General features: G+C 37.5%; 1 protein-coding gene across 1 annotated transcript in view; it reads left to right on the top strand.

The window, feature by feature from the left end:
* Window positions 1–12,533, top strand: part of LOC124773867 (protein halfway) — a 99,079-nt gene extending 86,546 nt beyond the window's left edge. The window contains exon 9 of the mRNA XM_047249442.1: window positions 9,425–12,533. Within this exon, the coding sequence (XP_047105398.1) occupies window positions 9,425–9,634 (210 nt within the window). The 3' untranslated portion in view covers window positions 9,635–12,533. The remainder of the gene's footprint in view (window positions 1–9,424) is intronic.
* The last annotated feature ends 8,395 nt before the right edge of the window (window positions 12,534–20,928 follow it).

The raw sequence follows: 20,928 nt of genomic DNA, 5'->3' as shown, positions 1-20,928 counted from the left end.
ACTGCTGCTGGGATGCAGTGGTAATGGAAAAACAAGGCAGTTGACATGAAGTGTTCTGGACTGAGCCAATACATGACAAAGGGGCCCAGCCACTACCTTTTCTTATGTCACTTAGAACTCAGTCTCATCATTTTGCATGTATTTCCGATGTACTGTATTTAGCATCAATATAAGTCATCAACCTTTTAAATTCAAACACTGAGTCTTGAAGAATATGCTCGGTCATAATCGAGAAAATGTTGCCCATTTCTGGCTAGTGAACTCTTATTGGCTGGCAACTTGTTAAGTCACTCAATAGGCAGCACAGCCACTACACCATAGTAACACACATAAAATGCGCTCACATACTGGATGTGGGGCGAGGGGGAGTGGCCCTTCAGCTATGAGAATGCAGGTACGGACGAAAGCATTTTGTGAAGTGCAGAAAATATACTTTTTATGAAGATGATGTGCTATGGCAGAGATGTCACACAGAAATAGAGCAAGAGTTTTATGATAATGTATTTGAAAGACTTTTGTGTTCAAATCTGATACAATACAGTTGCATCTCTGTTTCTCTCACCAATTTTGAAATAACACTGTAATGGTGGTGAGCATATGAAGTATGGCTCATAAGAAAGCAATGGTGACAAAGTTCATCATTTAGCAGATGTTCGCATTTATGCTTTTGGTTTAACCACTTAGCTGCTGTGATGTTTTTGGTTTAATTCAACATGTTCATTAGTTTTTGCTTTTCTCTGGGTAAGCACAAAGGATGATCTCTCGAAAATGTGTGTTTTGAACAAATAATTTGTGGTTGTAGCATGTTGTAAAATAGCTCCGTTACCTTGTACCCAGATACCAATTTCAATTCTTTGATGAGTTTTTACATGCTGTTACACATCTGTGACTTTTTAAGAACTGATGAAATTCATTACCACAAATTATTGTATAAACACTTTACTGTACTGTACTTAGATTTTATACAAAGTATTGGAGAAGATTGCAATATTTAATCGTATAAGGCAATTACATGTGTCTTTGCTCATATTATGGGGGGTTTTAACATTTTATTCGATTCTGTGTTTTCCTCAATTTTGCATTTTTAAGTCTGGACCACAGGAAAACGTAAAATAGGGGTTTCACTGTATTTTTGTTTTATTACTAATTTCACTGTTGTATTTCTTGTAAATCAGTATCTATATGGATACTCTGCAAGCCGCATGTGAGTGCCTGGCAGAGGGTTCATTAAACCACCTTCACAATAATTCTCTATTATTCCAATCTCGAACAGCTCGTGGAAAAAAACAGATACCTATATCTTTCCGTGCGAGCTACGATTTCTTATTTCATTATGGTGATCATTTCTCCTTATGTAGGTTGGCATCAACAAAATGTTTTCGCATTTGAAGGGGGATGTTGGTAATTGAAATTTCATGAGAAGATTTTGTCTCCATGAAAAATGCCTTTGTTTTAATGACATCCACCCCAAATCCTGTATCATGTCAGTGACACTCTCTCCCCTATTTCTTGATAATACAAAATGTGCTGGTCTTCTTTGAACTTTCTTGATGTACTTAGTTACCCCTTTCTGGTAAGGATCTCACACCGCAAAGGAGTACTCCAAAAGAGGACAGACAAACATAGTGTAGGCAGTCTCTATAGTAGATCTGTTACATCTTCTAAGTGTTCTGCCAATAAAATGCAGTCTTTGGTTTGCCTTCACCACAACATTTTCTATGTGTTTTTCCAATTTAAGTAGTTTGTAATTCCTAGGCATTTAGTTGAATTTACCTCTACATTTGACTGATTTATCATGTAACCAAAGTTTAACGTATTTCTTTTAGCATTTGTCATTATTTAGGGTCAGTTGCCAATTTTTGCACCATACAAGTATCTTTTCTAAATCATTTTGCAGTTTCTTTTGCTCTTCTGATGATTTTACTGGATGATCACCTGCAAACTGGATGATCACCTGCAAACTGGGTGATCACCTGCAAACAACCTAAGGTGGCTGCTCAGATTGTCTCCTAAATCATTTGTATAGGTATTCCATAAGCACACAATTTTACTACAAGTTGCTTGCGAGGTACAGTGTCAAAAGCCTTATAGAAAACTAGAAATACAGAATAAATTTGAAATAATCATGGAATCAGTTTGAAATCCCTTGCTGTCTGCCACGTATGTCATGTTCTAACATACTTCTGAATGAGTCCCATAACTCTTGGTGTGCTTTGCACACTATTTGTTCCACTGCATTCCTGTTTGTTTTGTATGTTTCCCATCTCTCTGATGAGGTTTTTGTTTGTAGAAACTGCAAATAAGCTACTTGTTTTTCTGTAATGGCTTCTTTAATTTCTGTGTTCCAAATTCTGGGTCATTTTTTCTCATCTGTTTCATCCCCTTTATCAAGTGCTTCTGAGGCTGCTTCATTGATGTAGGTCTTAATATTATTCCATTCTGTGTCTGTCATCTTTATTGATTGGCAGTGAAGCAAGCTTTTCGTGGAGGCTGTCTTGATAATGTTTCTTAATATTATATTCTGACAGGAGATGTATTTTGAAAAACTCATGTTGTGGCTTCTTTTGAGGTTTCTTTGTTTTCTTCCATTTTAATAGTTGCATTATTTTGCTGCCTAAAATGAATTGGTCGCTGTTACCTATGTTGCTTCCTCTATAAACATGTAAATCTTGCATAAGGTTCTTCCTTTTTTTATTAATTAGTATATTAATCAATCACAGACCTCAGTCCTCGTACATTGCAAGTAAACTTGTGAATTTCATTATTTCTGTGAAATGTGTTAGTAATTTTAAAATTATTAAAAGAGGCAAATTGGCATAGCTCCCATCAATCATTATTAAGGGTCTTTTTCTCCAAATAATGATACTATTCCTGGTATAGGTAGATTTCCAACTCTTGCATTAAAACTACCAGCGATGACAACATGGTCTAGCTTGTTAATTTTGTTCACTTATTTGTGAAGGTCATAATGAAAGTAATGTCATTCCTTCCCTCCTCTGGGCAGTATACGAGGTCCATTCAAAAATCTCAGAACATTGATAATTTTGCACAAATGGTGTGCTGGAGCAAAATGCGGTTGGCATCCCTGCACATGTCTGTGTTTAATGTGTTGGAAGTTCATTGTTGTATGTTTGTTAGTTATTTTTCAGTGCTGTATTGAGTAGAACGTTGTGTTGCACAGTTTGAGTTTCAAGACAGCAGATTTAAAGGAACAACACGTCTACATTAAATTTTGCGTGAAAAAAAAAAAAATCTTTAGAGACACACCAAACGATGCAGGAAGCCTATGGTGCTTAAATCATACGCTGTGGTATGAATGGTTCACATGTTTAAAAAATGGCTAGAGAAAAGTTAAAGATGACCCTTCTTGAGGACGCCCTTTGATGTCTACTGACGACACTCATGTCAGGAATGTCAATGAAATTGTGCGTGCCAATCGAAGACTGACTATCTGAAAGATTGCAGAACAACATAACATTTCAGTTCTATCATGTGATAAAATACTGGCACAGTATCTTGGAATGCATCGTGTTACCACCAGGTTTGTCCCACGGCCCTTGAGTCAAGACCAGAAAGACTTTTGCCTCGCAATCTGTGATGTGTATGCTGCGAAAAATGGTGTTGCCCTTAAATTATAAAAAGCTTACGGCATCCGCATGAGTCTTAAAAGGAGTCTGCTAAACTTCAGTTACACAATAAATCACATAAAATTAAACACTATCAATTTAACTAAATACCCAGGAATTACAATTCACACACTTAAATTGGAATGATCACGTAGATAAAATTATGGGGAAGGCAAATCAAAGACTGTCTTTTATTGGCAGAACACTTAGAAGATGCAACAGGTGTACTAAAGAGAGTGTGTGCACTATGGTTGTCCATTCACTGCTAGTGTTGCCATGTAATATAGCATCCTTACCAGATAGGATTGAAGGTGGACATTGAAAAAGTCCAAGGGATGTCAGCTATTTTGTATTATTGTGAAATAGGGGAGAGAGTGTCACAAATATAGTGAGCTGAGGAGGCAATCATTAAACAGTGGCATTTTTAGTTGCGGAAGGATTTTTGCACAATATTTCACTCTCTTATTTTCTCCTCCAAATGCAGAAATATTATGTTGTTGCCCACCTACTCTGGGTGAGATCATCATTATGATAAAATAAGAGAAATCAGAGGTTATACAGAAAGATTTAAGTGTTCATTTTTGCATGCACTTTGAGGGAGTGGAATGGTAGAGAAATAGTCTGAATTTGGTGTGGAGAACACCCTGCTGCCACTTTATTGTGAATTGCAGAGTAGTCGTGCATATTAATGATTGATTTATTCTCTCAAAAGTACGATAATACTTCAGACTCTAACTTGAGTGCTTGAACTGTAGCAAACATAACTCTCCTCTTTTACATTGAGTATCATTTTTCTTTTTTCTGTAGCTACATACAGTATTTGTGATTGTTGCATGGCTCCACCATGGAATCTCCCAATCCATTGTACACTGTGACATGCTGTACAGTACTGCAGACTGTCAGCAAAAACTTGCACTGATCTCAGCGACCTGAATGGAGGTCTCCAACTGCCGCACTAAGCCGTAGGAGTACCTCAAACATAACATATCAAAGCGCACAGAATCATTTCAACAACCTTAACCTGTACATCAAGACTTCAAGTAGTTTGTTGCTGAATATTAACACGTTTTTGAGAACTTTGATCTTCACACAGGTATCATGACTGTGTGATACTTTGTTGGGTTTAAAAGGGGCCTTTTCCCCCCTAAAATGAAACACATGAGGAAGAATATATATTCTGCAATAGATGTGAAGATTTCAGATTGCTTGGAAAGCTTTCTACATGTAGATCTATGGTGGTCTCCACTTGTTATTCTTATCACTCATATCAGTGCCCATAGCACATTTCTGGCTCTTGGCAGATTTTTATGTTATTCCTTCTGTTTATCTTCTTCTCTTGATTATTTTGGAATTATCTTCTGAAATCTTGTTTTTGGTTATTTTAGCTGTTTTGTTTGATCAAGCATGTTTGTTTGGAGATAGGAGCATAATCATATTTATAGCATTTCCTGAAATGGATATTTCTTTTGTGGCACATAAAGATGTATTTGTTACTTGCTGATGTAGTAACTGCCCATACATGACAAAAAATGTGTAGCACTCCAGAATATATGTTAATCTATGTCAAAGGGTGAATAGCTCAGAAGAGTCTTCAGAATGCACTCAAGTCTGAGTGTAGGCATGGTTAATGTTGAATTATTACAATCTCTTAATATTATGTATGCTAGCTGATTTCAAACAGTGTTTAACTGAAATCCATTGTAATGGTCAACAGAAACCTTGTTATGATTATTTTATAAAATGTTAAAGTGCGAGATATTGTGCTTTGACGTTATAATAAACTGTCTTCTGATCATCATCTTCCCATGAACCATGGACCTTGCCGTTGGTGGGGAGGCTTGCATGCTAATCTGGCTTTGTAACATTAACCAAAACGACCTTGCTGTCCTGGTACTGCAAATGGCTGAAAGCAAGGGGAAACTATAGCCATAATTTCTCCTGGGGGCATGCAGCTTTACTGTATGCTTAAATGATGATGGCTTCCTCTTGGGTTAAATATTCCAGAGGTAAAATAGTCCCCATTCAGATCTCCAGGCAGGGACTACTCAGGAGGACTTTGTTATCAGGAGAAAGAAAACTGGCGTTCTACGGATCGAAGAGTGGAATGTCAGAATCCTTAAACAGCTAGGGAGGTTAGAAAATTTGAAAAGAGAAATAGATAGGTTAAAGTTAGAAATAGTGGGAATTAGTGAAGATTGGTGGCAGGAGGAACAAGACTTCTCGTCAGGTGAATACAGGGCTATAAATACAAAATCAAATACGGTAATGCAGGAGTAGGTTTAATAATCAATAAAAAAATAGGAGTGCGGGTAAGCTACTACAAACAGCATAGTGAATGCATTATTGTAGCCAAGATGGACACAAAGCCCACATCTACAACAGTAGTACAAGTTTATATGCCAACTAGCTCCACAGATGATGAAGAGATTGAAGAAATGTATGATGAGGCAAAAGGAATTATCCAGATAGTGAAGGGAGACAAAAATTTAATAGTCATGGGGACTGGAATTTGATAGTAGGAAAAAGGAAGAGAAGGAAAAGTAGTAGGTGATTATGGAATGGGGATAAGGAATGAAAGAGGAAGCTGCCTGGTAGAATTTTGCACAGAGCATAACTTAATCTTAGCTAACACTTGGTTTAAGAATCATGAAAGAAGTTTTATATGTGGGAGAGGCCTGGATACACTGGAAGGTTTCAGATAGATTATATAATGGGTAGACTGAGGTTTAGGAACCAGGTTTTAAATTGTAAGACATTTCCAGGGGCAGATGTGGACTCTGACCACAATCTATTGGTTATGAACTGTAGATTAAAACTGAAGAAACTGCAAAAAGGAGGGAATTTAAGGAGAAAAGTGGCCTGGATAAACTGAAACAACCAGAGGTTGTAGAGGGTTTCAGAGAGAGCATTAGGGAACAATTGACAAGAACAGGTCAAAGAAACAAGAACAGGGGAAAGAAATACAGTAGAAGAAGAATGGGTAACTTTGAGAGATGAAGTAGTGTAGGCAGCAGAGGATCAAGTAGGTAAAAAGATGAGTGCTTGTAGAAATCCTTGGGTAAAAGAAGAGATATTGAATTTAACTGATGAAAGGAGAAAATATAAAAATGTTGCAGATGAAGCTGTCGAAAAGGAATACAAACGTCTCAAAAATGAGATTGACAGGAAGTGCAAAATGGCTAAGCAGGTATGGCTAGAGGACAAATGTAAAGGTGTGTAGTCATATATCACTAGGGGTAAGATAGATACTGCTTACTAGAAAATTAAAGAGACGTTTGATGAAAAGAGAACCACTTGTATGAATATCATGAGCTCAGATGGAAAACCAGTTCTAAGCAAAGAAGGGAAAGCAGAATGGTGGAAGGAGGATATGGAGGGTCTATACAAGGGCAATGTACTCGAGGTCAATATTATGGAAATAGAAGAGCTGAAGATGAAATGGGAGATACGATACTGCGTGAAGAATTTGACGGAGCACTGAAAGACCTAATTCTAAACAAGGCCCCGGTGGTAGACAACATTCCCTTAGAACCAGTGATAGTCTTGGGAGAGCCAGCCCTGACAAAACTCTACCGTCTGGTGAGCAAGATGCACGAGACGGGTGAAATACCCTCAGACTTCAAGAAGAACATAATAATTCCAATCTCAAAGAATGCAGGTGTTGATAGATGTGAAAATTACCAAACTATCAGTTTAATAAGTCACAGCTGTAAAACACTAACAGGAGTTCTTTACAGACAAATGGAAAAACTTGTAGAAGCTGACCTTAGGGAAGATCAGTTTGGATTCCATGGAAATGTTGGAATACGTGAGGGAATACTGACCCTACCACTTATCTTAGAAGATAGATTAAGGAAAGGCAAACCTACGTTTCTAGCATTTGTAGACTTAGAGAAAGCTTTTGACAATGTTGACTGGAATTCTCTCTTTCAAATTCTGAAGGTGGCAGGGGTAAAATACAGGGAGTGAAAGGCTATTTAAAATTTGTACAGAAACCAGAGGGCAATTATAAGAGTTGAGGGACTTGAAATGGAAGTAGTGGTTCGGAAGGAACAGAGTTGTAGCCTATCCCCGATGTTATTCGATCTGTACATTGAGCAAGCAGTAGGAATTAAAATCCATGGAGAAAAAATAAAAACTTTGAGGTCAGAGACAGCAAAGGACTGGGAAGAGCAGTTGAATGGAATGGACAGTGTTTTGAAAGGAGGATATAAGATGAACATAAACAAAAGCAAAATGAGGATAATGGAAAGTAATGGAATTAAATCAAGTGATGCTGGGGGAATTAGATTAGGAAATAAGACACTTAAAGTAGTAGATCAGTTCTGCTATTTGGGAAGCAAAGCAGGAAGGATATAAAATGTAGACTGACCATGGCAAGAAAAGTGTTTTTGAAGAAGAGAAATTTGTTAACATGAAGTATAGATTTAAATGTCAGTAAGTCTTTTCTGAAAGTATTTGTATGAAGTGTAGCCATGTATGGAACTGAAACATGTGCGATAAATAGTTTAGACAAGAAGAGAATAGAATCCTTCGAAATGTGGTTTTACGGAAGAATGCTGAATATTAGATGAGTAGATCACATAATTAATGAGGAGATAATGAATCAAATTGGAGAGAAGAGGAATTTGTGGCAAAACTTGAATATAAGAAGGGATTGGTTGGTACCACATGTTCTGAGGCATCAAGGGATCGCCATTTTAGTATTGGAGGGTAAAAATCATAGGAGGAGACCAAGAGATGAATACACTAATTAGATTCAGAGGGATGTAGGTTGAAGTAGTTACTTGGAGATGAAGAAGCTTGCGCAGGATAAAGTAACATGGAGAAATGCATCAAACCAGTCTGTGGACTGAAGACTACAACAACAACAACTACTACTACTACAACTACAACAACGATCATAAAGATAAGTGCTCCTCAACTTATGGGGAACATATTGTTCTGTTTATGGTTGCAGGATTCATCAGTTCAGCTGTTTCTTATTTGTAAACTACGATACACCTGTAAAAAATCAGACAGACATTAGTTTTACATTGACCTGAATTTTCGTTGATTAAGCATGTACCAGCTAGTGCTTCTAGATGCTGAAAATTTTTTGTAGGTGGTTGAAGAATGAGTCACTTTTTGTCACAATAATTTAACTGGATGGATAAAAAAGTACTCACCAAGTGGTGGCAGAACACACACATAAAAGATGGTTGCAATTGGCAAGCTTTTGGAGCCAGTGGCTCCTTCAGACAGATGGGTTGAAGGAGAAGGAAGAGGGGGGGGGGGGGATGAAGGAAAAGGACTGGAGATGTCTAGGAAAAGGGGTAGATTTCGGGAAAGTCAGGTCAGGGAAGACTTACTGCATGGGATGAGAAGGAAAGACTGACTGATACTTTTTGTGATTCTTTTCTGCTTTTAATAAAAGCTTGGGTGCATGTAAAAGATATCCTGTGACTGTAGTTTTGCCATCTTCAAATTTATAAATTCTAATTGGAAGTTTCTTCTGGAGACAGAATGAGCTTAACCACATTTTAACATCTGAATCTGTCAGTGATAAGATAATGTGCTGCTTACTAAACAGTAGGAGAGAACTGAAAACTCATGAAGGTTATTTAAGCTGGTGACACGTGACTTGTATTACTAAGCATTATCAAAGTGGGAGAATTTTGTTATGCATTAGAAATATTATGTTTTGTTGTGTACTGATTTTATTTCTTTCTTCTGAAATTGCTGTAGTGGTGTATTATCATTTATTACAATCATCTGTCATAATATGAAATTTTGATGCAGCATTGTTCATTTTGCAGGTTGTTAACCTTGAAATCAGTGAAATATGTGCAGCCAATCGTGTGTTAACAGACTACATTTACTACATAATAGCTGGAGAAGTACTGTTGCTGGCACTATTGATCAGTAAGGTCTCTTATGATTACTGGGTCTTTAGGACTGTTGGACACTTACCATGGCCTGCTTCTAAAATGCCAAAGTTGCCTTGTGACTGGCTTTGTGAAGCCTAAAGTCACTAATTCAGCCTTGCCTATTCTGAAAGCTTCCTGTAGTGGAAACTCAAATTTCATATTGTATATTTTTATACAAATGTTACTTGCCATTTATACTGGTGTTGAAAAATGTGCAAATAATTCTGAAAGCATTAGAACATCTCTCTCTAATTTTACAATTAGTTGCTTTATGCTGGACCCATGTGATGAAGACTGTAAAGTAACCATTATTACAGTTCAGTAAATTTCATATAAATTATCAGTTGTTGATGCCGTACACATCAGTGGAGTGGTGTGGAATCTTGCATACTGCTGTTGCTCATGTCCTTATGAAGTTAAAGTGGTACTATAACAAATCAAATGCATCATGTATGTACATTATATTTTAAAGAATAAACTGAAAGCTTTTGCTAAAATTTGATGGTCAGAGATTGAGATACATATGAAGAGTTATTAGAGTATGAATTTCCATTTCATGGGTCCAAAAACTTAGTAATATGATTTATTATTATTGTTATTATAGTACTAGCTAGGCAGTTCCTTCATTTTGAGCTTTATATTTACAGAGCGTGTATTGCATTGTGTACATGCAGACAGTGTGAGAGGCAAACATAAATAATACAGCAATTCATCATATTTTTAAGGGAAATACAAATTCTTATGCTCTCTCTGAGGTGTTGAAATTGCTGTATGACAGTTTGCACAATAGGTGTGAAGACATGGCCATGCCGTAGTGTTCATTCCAGTATATTTTTTTGGCTTTACAAAAAAATTAATATACAATAGTGTAAAAAATTTAGTGCACCTAAAATTTAAAAAGAAAATTTGCAACTGAGATGTGACAGTGTATTGACTTTTTTAACACAAGTTTCAAATACCTATTTTTCTGAATTGTGTAGTGCTTTACACTTCCAGTTTATTTTATTATGGTCTCATTTTCTTCATTGCATTGCTTTTTCTGTGATGTACATGTTTTCTTAAAATTTTATGCCCATCCCCTCTGTTTGTTTTGTTTATAATAGTTATGTAGAGATCAGATTCCTGAAAAGTTGTTTATTGTTCTCCAGTACTACGGAAAAAATGACTTCTGTTTTTGACAATATCTGTAACTTTTTTACTGGTGTATAATCTCAATTCATTTCTTTCTAGTCCAGTACACCTTTCATAGCAACACGTGAGATCTGAAGATGTTAATAATTTCTTTATTTCTGAGATCTGATTTTAAAAAAAAAAAAATTATCTTATTTGTGTTTCTTGAACTAGAAATGTATTGTTTCAGTGCTATTATTTAGCATATGTTGGATGTGCTGTGTTTCTGTGAACTTTGTTTAATTTGTCATGTGAAGAAAATAAGTGAAAGAAAAAGCTACTTTACACTGTGAACATGTCTTTTTTTAAATACAAGAAGTTACAATCATTATGTCAGGGGAGGAAACAGGCATTTGAATGGCTGCCTTATAGTACAGAAAATCTAATTGTTTCTCACTGTTGACAAGTATATTGCATCTGACAAACAATTCTTGAATCAATGCGACTTGTTCACAGTGGCATGCATGAATAAAATCATCTCAGCTTTCAAGCCATATCACTTCACATAAAACACTTGGGCTTTTGACAGCTGGCTCTGCCATCATCATTAGGGATAAAAACCACTGAATGCCAGAACTGCCACACTGTTCTGTGTATATGGTTATTTGGGCATGATAGCAGCATCTGCACCTGATATAGAGCCAAAGTGATGCATGCATGGTAAAATGAGTTGGGCAGCTTGTAGTGGCTCTGACTCACCATGAGACAAGAGTATTGGCTTATGCATCACCACATTGGGATTCCATTATAAAGGAGGTGGTCAAAATTAGAATAAACTGCAACAGTTTTAACAGAGAAAAAGTTACACCCTTAGTAGAGCATGAGGGCTGGCTTTGGATATCAAGCAGAAGCAAAGATGGATGCTTAATGCTGTTAGGAAGGTGGAAGTGTCAGTTTCGAATGTGGTACTAGCCTTTCACATCATCTGATGTCACTCAGCCCTGTGGCAGGCTGCAGCTGCTACGAGCTGCCCAGCTCACCTTCTCATGCAAGTATCACTTCAGCTTTCTCCGGAAGATTACAGATACTGGTATCGTGCCTATATAAGTGGAACACCGAGCTGGCTCCAGCAGTCATTGGTATTTAATCCTGATGGCAGTGGTAGAGATAGCTGTCAGAAGCTTGAATGTCTTTTCAAAGTGACATGCCTTGAAAACCAAGCAGATTTGATTCAGTATGACTTTAGTAGTGCAAGAACTAGAAATCTTTTAATTTCTGTCTAAACCTTTCATGTGAATTGCAGCTCTCTTGTATCCTGTTGGTTTTCTTTGTCATTAAATCAATGTCTAAATACTGAAGATTGATCTGCAACTTATTCAGCATATAATGGATTGAGTAGGCTGATGGACTGAGTAAACATATAGCATATCAGTCATTGCTGATAACTGTAGTAATTCTGATTGATATTTTATATGGTATTTTATTGTATGTAGATATAAATTTACATTTGTACATATATTTTTGTAAAGTTATAATAAGTGTGTGTGTGTGTGTGTGTGTGTGTTGGAGAGAGAGAGAGAGAGAGAGAGAGAGAGAGAGAGAGAGAGAGAGAGAGAGAGAGAGAGACTCTTTTCTAATGCCAAACTGAAATGCCTATCACCTAACTTTATATCTTCATATATCATCAGATTCAAATCAACTGAAATTTACATCTGCAGTATGAGTAACAGTTCTAAAGAACCTCAAAGATAGTCAGATGCCGCCTTCTGTTGCACTTCATATGTCACTTTGATATATATATTTTTAAATGAATGTGAAATGTGATTTGAACTGATGTCTGTTTTTAATGTCTTTATATTTCAAATAAACAAAGTTTTTACTTCCAATTTAACAGCTTTTCATTTTAAATAAGACTCACTTGCAGCTCCATTTCATGTGTTAGTTTAAGTACTCTTGTGAATTTTTTGAGAAAGAACCAAGAAATAAAGAAAAGTTAGTACTACAAGACATTCAAGAATGTGGAGTCTTATACATATTGTTCTAGACAATAAAACAGCAGCCTGGAGTAAGTTGTAGAAGACAACACAATACAAGGATGATATGCCACTATCATCACACAAACAAAGAAGAGAGCTTCATCAGCACCTTTAAAAATTTTGGCACGCAAACATATTCACACTATTTTTAAATCCCATAAGCTCCCCTAACTGTAACTCACTCGCTAGTCCATTGCTGTAAGTTGCTCGTACGCGTATCCACTCTCAGTTGCCCTTTCTCTCTTGCTCATTCAACACAACTCATTGTTATTATCTCTTTGTGTCTTTCTGTCATTGTCTCCTGGGTCAGAGACACAGCCCCGTTCATTCTGTCCAACTACTAGTCTCCTATCACTGACACTGTCTCCCTCTTGGTCTCTCTTACTGCTGAAAACTCATTTCTTCTTTCCTTCTGCTGCTGTCTTTTCTGTCACAATCTCTCTCTCTCGTTGTCATTGTCGTATATTCTGTTACTCTATCACTGACTGTTACCCACTTCCACTATGTCTTTCCATTTCACTGTCTCCTTCACTCTTTTCCTAGCACTGTTCTGTCACTTTCGATTATGTTTCACTGCCACTGTGTCTGTCTCTCTCTCTCACACAGCCATTGTCTCCTTTACTTTTTCTATATCACAGCCAAAGTCTACCATCTTCCACTATTTATTACATTTCTCTCTCTGTGCCACTGTCTTCATCTCTCTTGGCTTAAAAAAGTGCAAATATGTATGCATGCCACAATTTTAGGGGAAATTTTTAAAGGTGCTGAGGAAGGTAAAATTAGGCAGCTAGTAGCCCACTTTTCAGTCACAATCTTTATATATAAACAGGAACTTACTCACATTTTTTTCCATTGGTTCTCTTCTTTTCCCTACTGCAGCAGGGCAAGTAACTCATATGAAATGAAAGTAAAATTTAGACAGTTTACTTATGTGAAACTGAAATAATGCAAAACTAATTTTACATCCCAGACCAAATTTTACTCGTAAAAAAAGTTTGCATGTGCTTTAGTCATAACACATGGGGTTTCCAGATGATAAAAGAGAGACTTTATGAACTATTTCTCTGTGCTATACCACTTTATAAACTACACTTTCACCTCACACTGGATTTTAAGTGTACAAGAAGGGTGACTTTGAAGCTCTGTATCTAGAAAATGGATAAGGATATGAAGAAAATTTTCTTAGTTGTTGAGAAAAATTGCAGCCATTTGCTGTGTATAGCCATCTTGGAATCTGCTACTGGGTTTTGTTCTGCTGGCGATGGTGAGAATAGAGTAAAATAAAAAAATAAAAAAAATAAAAAAAATAAAATAAAATAAAATGTCTGCAGGAGCATAGAGCAGTAGTGTCCATAGATCATAAGGTGTTGAGTGTTTATGACACTTGGTTGCCTGATGAGACAGACCGCATATTTACAACAGTTCAATATTACCTTTTATAGATGTGAAGGTAAACACCTTGACAAGAATGCTAAGAGCTTAGGAAAAATCAGTTTTTAGAAGAAGGATCAACATAGAGATAAGGATATTCTGTGTAACATCAGTAAAAGACAATGAACTTGAGAGCACAGTTTGCCATATATAGCAGTCATAATCAACAGTGAGCTTAAGAGTTCAGTTTTCAGAAATATCCGACAGCAAGATAATAGCAATAGATTGTTGAAAGTGAAATGTTACTTGAAACCAAATGACCAACCCAAGAGAAAATATATTACATGTTGTAAAATGGAGTACTGCTCAGCTGAAATTGAGGTGTTGTAAATTGTACTTGCCAGATCATGATGTAAATAAATTGTTTTGATTACATAAAACAAAAAGTTGGTATCAGGAACTGTACACTGAGGTGACAAAAGTCATGGGATACCTCCTAGTTTCATGTCAGACCTCCTTTTGCCTGGTGTAGAGCAGCAACCTGACGTGGCATGGGCTCGACAAGTCATCGGAAGTCCCCTGCAGAAATATCGAGCTGTGCTGCCTCTATAGCCATCTACAATTTGCGAAAGTGTTGCTGGTGCAAGATTTTGTCCACGCTGGTATCGAAGCACTGTCCACCTTTTTGTCCTTCTGCAGACGAGACTTTCAGCGGTTATTTTACACAGATCGCCATATTGCACTGGCAATTAAATGTTGATCATGTCACATAAATGTTTGATGGGATTCATGTTGGGTGTTCTGGGTGCCCAAATCATTTTCTCAAATTATCCAGAATATTCTTCAAACCAATTGCGAGTAGTGTGTTTACATTTTGTGGCATGCACTGCAGCTGTAGCGGTTATAAAGCTAAGTACTGACAAACTTATTCGTGCACTGTTATACAGTTCTTAAATTTAATAATGGCAAAATAATGTTTTAGTAAACTTTTGGAAACATTTGCTTGCTGTGTTTCTTAGAGTTTTCTGTGCGTTGAAGTCATTTAGTAAATTTCGTGCTTTAGTTTTCAACTGGCATTTCTTATTGTTTCTAGTGAAATATTTCAGTAAAATTTGCGTTCAGTGTTTTAACTTCATTAAGTGTTGCAGTGGCCATTTGAATTTTTTGGTTTTAGCTAATAAATTTGTGAAGTATTGTTGGTATTGGTATTAGCTGTGGTGTACTAGTATTAATACAAGTAGTTGCTTTCTTAGTAGGCAGAGAATTTTGAGACCATTATAGTTAGTTCTATAAATAGTTCTACTGGTGTAATTGAACTTTGGTAATGTAGACATATGGTTTTTCTCAGTAACTGTAAAATTCTTCCATGAGTGAGAAGTGTGGGCTCTGTTGTAGGTTTGTGAGTAGTAGGTTACGGTGTGGGATTTGTTCAAAGTATTTTCATTGGGGGGAATGCAGTGGGGAAGCCAGTGGGCATTTTAGTGAGATCCTCTCCTGGGAATGCAGAATCTGTAGTAGAAATAAATTGATAGAGGAGCGGGAGTGTAAGATCTGTGCCCTTCGGATGCAGTTACAACGCGCCAAGGAGGAACTAGGTAGGTTGAGGAGGGTGAAGGGTGGTAAGGAATGGGAACTGGCAGTTGGCAAGAAGGCAGCTAGGAAGAGGAGGTATTCAGACAGTTTTACTTTGGGTATGCAATAGATTTGACCAACTGTCAGAGTTGAGTGAAGAGGAGCCTCATGTAGCTGTAGATGTAGGGAACATGCAGCAGTGCTCAGCAATTAGGAGGCCTATGTTAGTTGCCAATGTTAGTTGCAAAGTCTAGCAGAAAGAAGGAGGTGCTGCCGGTAGGTAGTTCTCATGGTAGAGGTGTGGACCAGCAGTTGCTGGGAGTGTTGGGGAGTGAGTACCAGGCCACCAGCATTGTGAAGCCCAGTGCAGGGTTGGCTCAAGAGACTGACAGCATAGGGAAGTTATGTAGGAATTTTATGAAGGAGGATGAGGTAGTGATATTGGGTGCAGCAGGAACAGTCTTGATAGGGATGGGGAATATGATTTAGGTGGTGAGCTGGTAAAGATAGCTACTCAAACTTGTGGCACTAATGTCCATTTCGTGCAACTGTTTCAGCGTCATGATCGGCCTCACCTTAATGCGGCTGTTAGGCGTGTTAACATGGGGCTGGGGAGGGCGCCGATGGCAGAGGACATGGGTCACATCTCAGTGGCGCCAGTTGGGTCTGTCAGTAGATCGGGTTTCACTAGGCATGGCCTGCACCTCAGTAGGTATGGGAAGGGGAAGCTGGCTAAAATTATGGATGACAGTGTAGTGGGTCATGGACAAATTCCTGTAGTAGTTGGTGTTAAGAGCTGCACCTTCTTTTAGATTGAAGTAAGCTGATACGTATACCTGCTTAAAGGAAGTCCTCTAACTAAGGGCTCACCTTCCAAGGATGTAATGATTCCAAGTAGAGAAGGAATTAGCATATTTCATCAAAATATAAGAGGTATTAAAGATAAAGTTAGTGAACTGCTTATAGATGTGACTCTAAAATTATTGATATATCAGAGCACCACTTACATAATTTGACAATTCAGAGGCTTCCTTTACCAGGATACAGAATGAGTGGCTATTTCTCAAGGAGTTCCTTGCGGGATGGTGGGAGTGGCTATGTACGTAAAAAACAGTATTCCATTTGAGTTCATAGATGTATCACAACACTACACTGAACAGATATTGAATGTTGTGCAGGGGCAGTTGAATGTAGTGAAACTAAACCTGGCAGCCCAGGTGTCTTGACTAGTGGGATAAGGATATTTTGTAGAACAAAGTGGGAATTATATTAAAATGTTAGTAGTAGTCACAATCAAGCAATAGTAGCCCATTACAAGCAGTATTGTAAGGTGCTTAAAAATGTTATTAGGAAGGCAAAGAGTACTAGTATGTGGTATGCAAATAGAGTAGCTAATTCACAGGATTAAATTAAAACCATATGTTCCGTTGTGAAGGATGTGTCTGGTCAGCAGCACAAGGTCGACAATATAAAGTCAATTCGTAGTAAAAATAGTTTTGTTACTGATAATTCAGATATATGTACAGTATTTAACAATTATTTTCTGAGCATTGCTGGTGAATTAAATAAAAATTCAGTTTCTACAGGAAATCATATAACTTTCTTGACAAATGCCTTTCTGAGATTGATGTCTGAAATACTCCTCTGTGATACAGACAAGAGGGAGATTGAGTCAATAATTAAATCACTGAAGACTAAGGACTGTCATGGTTATGATGGAGTGTCTAGCATAATATTAAAATACTGTGCTGTACGTGTCAGCCCTCTATTTAGCCATATAAGTAATTTTTCCTTTAGGAATGGTCAGTTTCCTGAGTGATTAAAGTACTCAGTAGTAAAGCCACTTTGTAAAAAGGGAGAAAGGGATAATGTAGATAATTTTAGATCTATTTCTATGCCAACAGTGTTTGCAAAAGTTACTGAAAAGACTGTGTATGTAAGGATAATTGATCATTTCATATCACACGATTCGCTATCAAATTACAGTTCACCTTTAGAAGTCGTTTAACAACTGAAAATGCTATATTCTCCTTTCTCTGTGAGGTACTGGATGGGCTGAACAAAAAGGTTTCAAATAGTTGGCATATTTTTTGATTTAACTAAGGCATTTGATTGCGTTGATCACAAAATATTGTTCCAGAAGTTGGACCATTATGGAATACGGGGAGTAGCTCACAGTTGGTTCACCTCTTACTTTAGCAACAGACAACAAAAGGTCATTATTATTCACAATGTTGATAACGGCTGTGATGTTGGGTGTGAGTGGGGTACTGTCAAGTGGGGGGTGCCACAGGGATCAGTGTTGGGGCCACTCCTGTTCCTTATTTATATAAATGATATGCCCTCTAGTATTACGGGTAACTCTAAAATATTTCTGTTTGCTGATGACACTAGCTTGGTAGTAAAGGATGTTATGTGCAACATTCGCTATTGTCGTATGGTATTATATTTTGGGGTAACTCTTCCCATTCTAAGAGGATATTTTTGGATCAGAAACGGGTGCTTCGGGCAATAAGTAGTGTAAGTTCACTAACCTCTTGTCGACCCCTGTCCATGAGTCTGGGTATTTTGACAGTGGCCTCTCAATATATATATATATATTTTTTACTGTCATTTCTTGTTAACAATACTAGCCTATTCCCAAGAATAAGCAGCTTTCACTTGGTTAACACTTGGCAGAAATCAAACCTGCATTTGGAGTGGACTTCCTTAACTCTTGTGCAAAAAGGGATGCAGTACACCGCTGCATCTATTTTCAATAAGCTACCATTCGAATTAAAAAATCTTAGCAGTAATCCACATGCTTTCAAATCAAAACTGAAGAGTTTCCTCATGGGTCACTCCTTCTATTCTGTCGAGAAGTTCCTTGAAAAATTAAGCTGATTCTTATTGTATTGTTGATTGCATTTACTTAAACTTATGGACTGACTTTTTTCAGGCTCGTACACATTTATTTTTATCTGTTATTACTTTTATGTTGTAATTTCATGTAGTGACACATTCCGTGACTGTGGAGATTTGCTCCTCAATTTGGTCCTATGTTACTTGATGTGTAAATAAAATAAAATAAAATAAACAGTGGTGGCCCAGTGACATGGCACATTGTCATCCATAAAAATTCCACTGTTGTTTGGAAACATGAAATCCATGAATGGCTGCAAATGGACTTGAATTAGCTGAATGTAACCACTTACAATCAATGATCAGTTCGGATGGACCAGAGAAGCCAGTCCATTCCATGTAAACACAGCCCATATGTTTATGGAGCCACCACCAGCTAGCACAGTGCATTATTGACACCTTGGGTCCGTGGCTCCATGGGGTGTGTGCCACACTTGAACCCTACTATAAGCTCTCACCAACTAAAATCAGGGCTAATTTGACCAGGCCACAGTTTTCCAGTCATCTAGAATCCAATCAATATGGCCACGAACCCATGAGAGGCACTGCAGATGATGTCATGCTGTTAGCAAAGGCACTCACCTTTGTTGTCTGCTGCCATAGCCCATTGATGCCATATTTTTCTGCACTATCCTTATGGATATGTTTGTCACACATCTCGCAATGATTTCTGTGGTTGTTTCATGCATTGTTGCTCACCTGTTAGTACTGACAACTCTACGCAAACATTGCTGCTCTTGGCCATTAAGTAAAGATTGCCAGCCACTGCATTGTCTGTGGTGAGAGGTAATGCCTGAAATTTAATTCCTGTTATGCAGCCATAATCATGTTAGACACCTGTTTACATGAATCACCTGAGTACAAATGGTAGCTCAACCAATCACTGCCCTTTTATACTTGTGTGCACGATACTACCACCGTCTGTATATGTGCATATCACTATCCCATGACTTTTGCCAAATTGACTAGTCAAATTGCAAGAATTTTTTAGCTTTAACAACCTGTCAATGAGGTTAAAGAATCACCTACAGGTATTTTACTGATGCCAACGTGTAAAAGCATCAACTGATCTAATACAAGGCACACTACATATCCAAGATATTCAAGGAATCCGTGGAAAGACATAAAATAGATTTATAAACACTTTCCATCAGCAAATATGAGCAGAATCAGAGTGAAGGGTTTAAATAATTTGTGTAGGGTATAATCTCACAGAAAACATTCAGCACAGTCTGGTTTCATATCAGTAGTGAGAAGAACAGCATTACAGTAATAACTTCTTGTAAAAAGCAGTAGGGCTTTTTTCTTGCCACGTTATGCCAGGTGAGAAACTGAGAAACATAATTCTGGAAGAAACAGAGTTTCCGGTAGTTAAAAAATTGTTTTTGGAAGGAGAGGGAAGACTGGCTAGGCAATGGATGAAAAGAATGACCGATGAGCGACATATGAGGTACAGTGAAAGAGTGAAGCATGTCAGCTTTAAATTGGAAACTTCATTCTAGTAAAGACTAAGAATAATTCCAAGCAAATAAATGAAGAAAGAAATCTTGGCTTGAGAATGCTTTAGATCTGAAGTCCATCATCGACGTGGAGTGCATCCTTCATTGGACCAAACAGATGCAAGTTAGAAAATTGGTTTTGTAAGGAAAGAAAAGACTGGCTAGGCAGTGGATAAAAAGAATGTCCAATGAGAGAAATAGGAGATACAATGAAAGAGTCAAGCATATTAGCTTTAAAGTGGGAAACTTCATTCTAATAAAGACTAAGAGTGGGGAAAGAAGACGAGAGATCCAGGCTGTAGAGTGGGTGAGAAAGAACAGTTCAATGAACCACAAATTTACAAATACATTACCCTCCAATCTACTTTTACTGTGAGTAGGGAGAGCCACATTATATCGAAACATAATATGACCTACCAAATTCCTTATTTGCAACCTCTCCTACATTTGCAGTGCTATAAGCAATCACATTACGAGAATCCATACTTTCCAACTCAGCAGCAGTAGCAGTAGTACCACAGGTGTGCAGACTTGTGTGAGGCCTTGCGTTTTCATGGAGAAGGAGAAGTTTTTTTGCATTTTTGTGGCGACAACCACACTGAAGTTGTTTCTTCAATTTCCTGAGTGTAACACAGTGCACTTCAGAGTTGAATGTTACACCATAAGGAATGACATCAAGCAGAATAACCCCTTCAGAGCCCCAGAAGGCTGACACTGTAACTTTACTAGCTGAGGGTGCAGCTTTTAACATCTTCTTCTTGTTTCCCGTTAAATGTGATGAACCTATTTTTCATTGCCTGTGATGACGTTCAACAAAAAATGGTCATGATCAGCAGGTTGTAATGCATAAGCAATTCCACGCAGATGGTACTTTGTTGGTTTTTGAGATCTGCCATCAGGCAGC

Source organism: Schistocerca piceifrons, chromosome 1 (assembly GCF_021461385.2).
Source record: "Schistocerca piceifrons isolate TAMUIC-IGC-003096 chromosome 1, iqSchPice1.1, whole genome shotgun sequence".
Classification (NCBI taxonomy): domain Eukaryota; kingdom Metazoa; phylum Arthropoda; class Insecta; order Orthoptera; family Acrididae; genus Schistocerca; species Schistocerca piceifrons.
The sequence above is the reverse complement of the archived record's forward strand: the minus strand, read 5'-3'. Positions and strand labels throughout refer to the sequence as shown.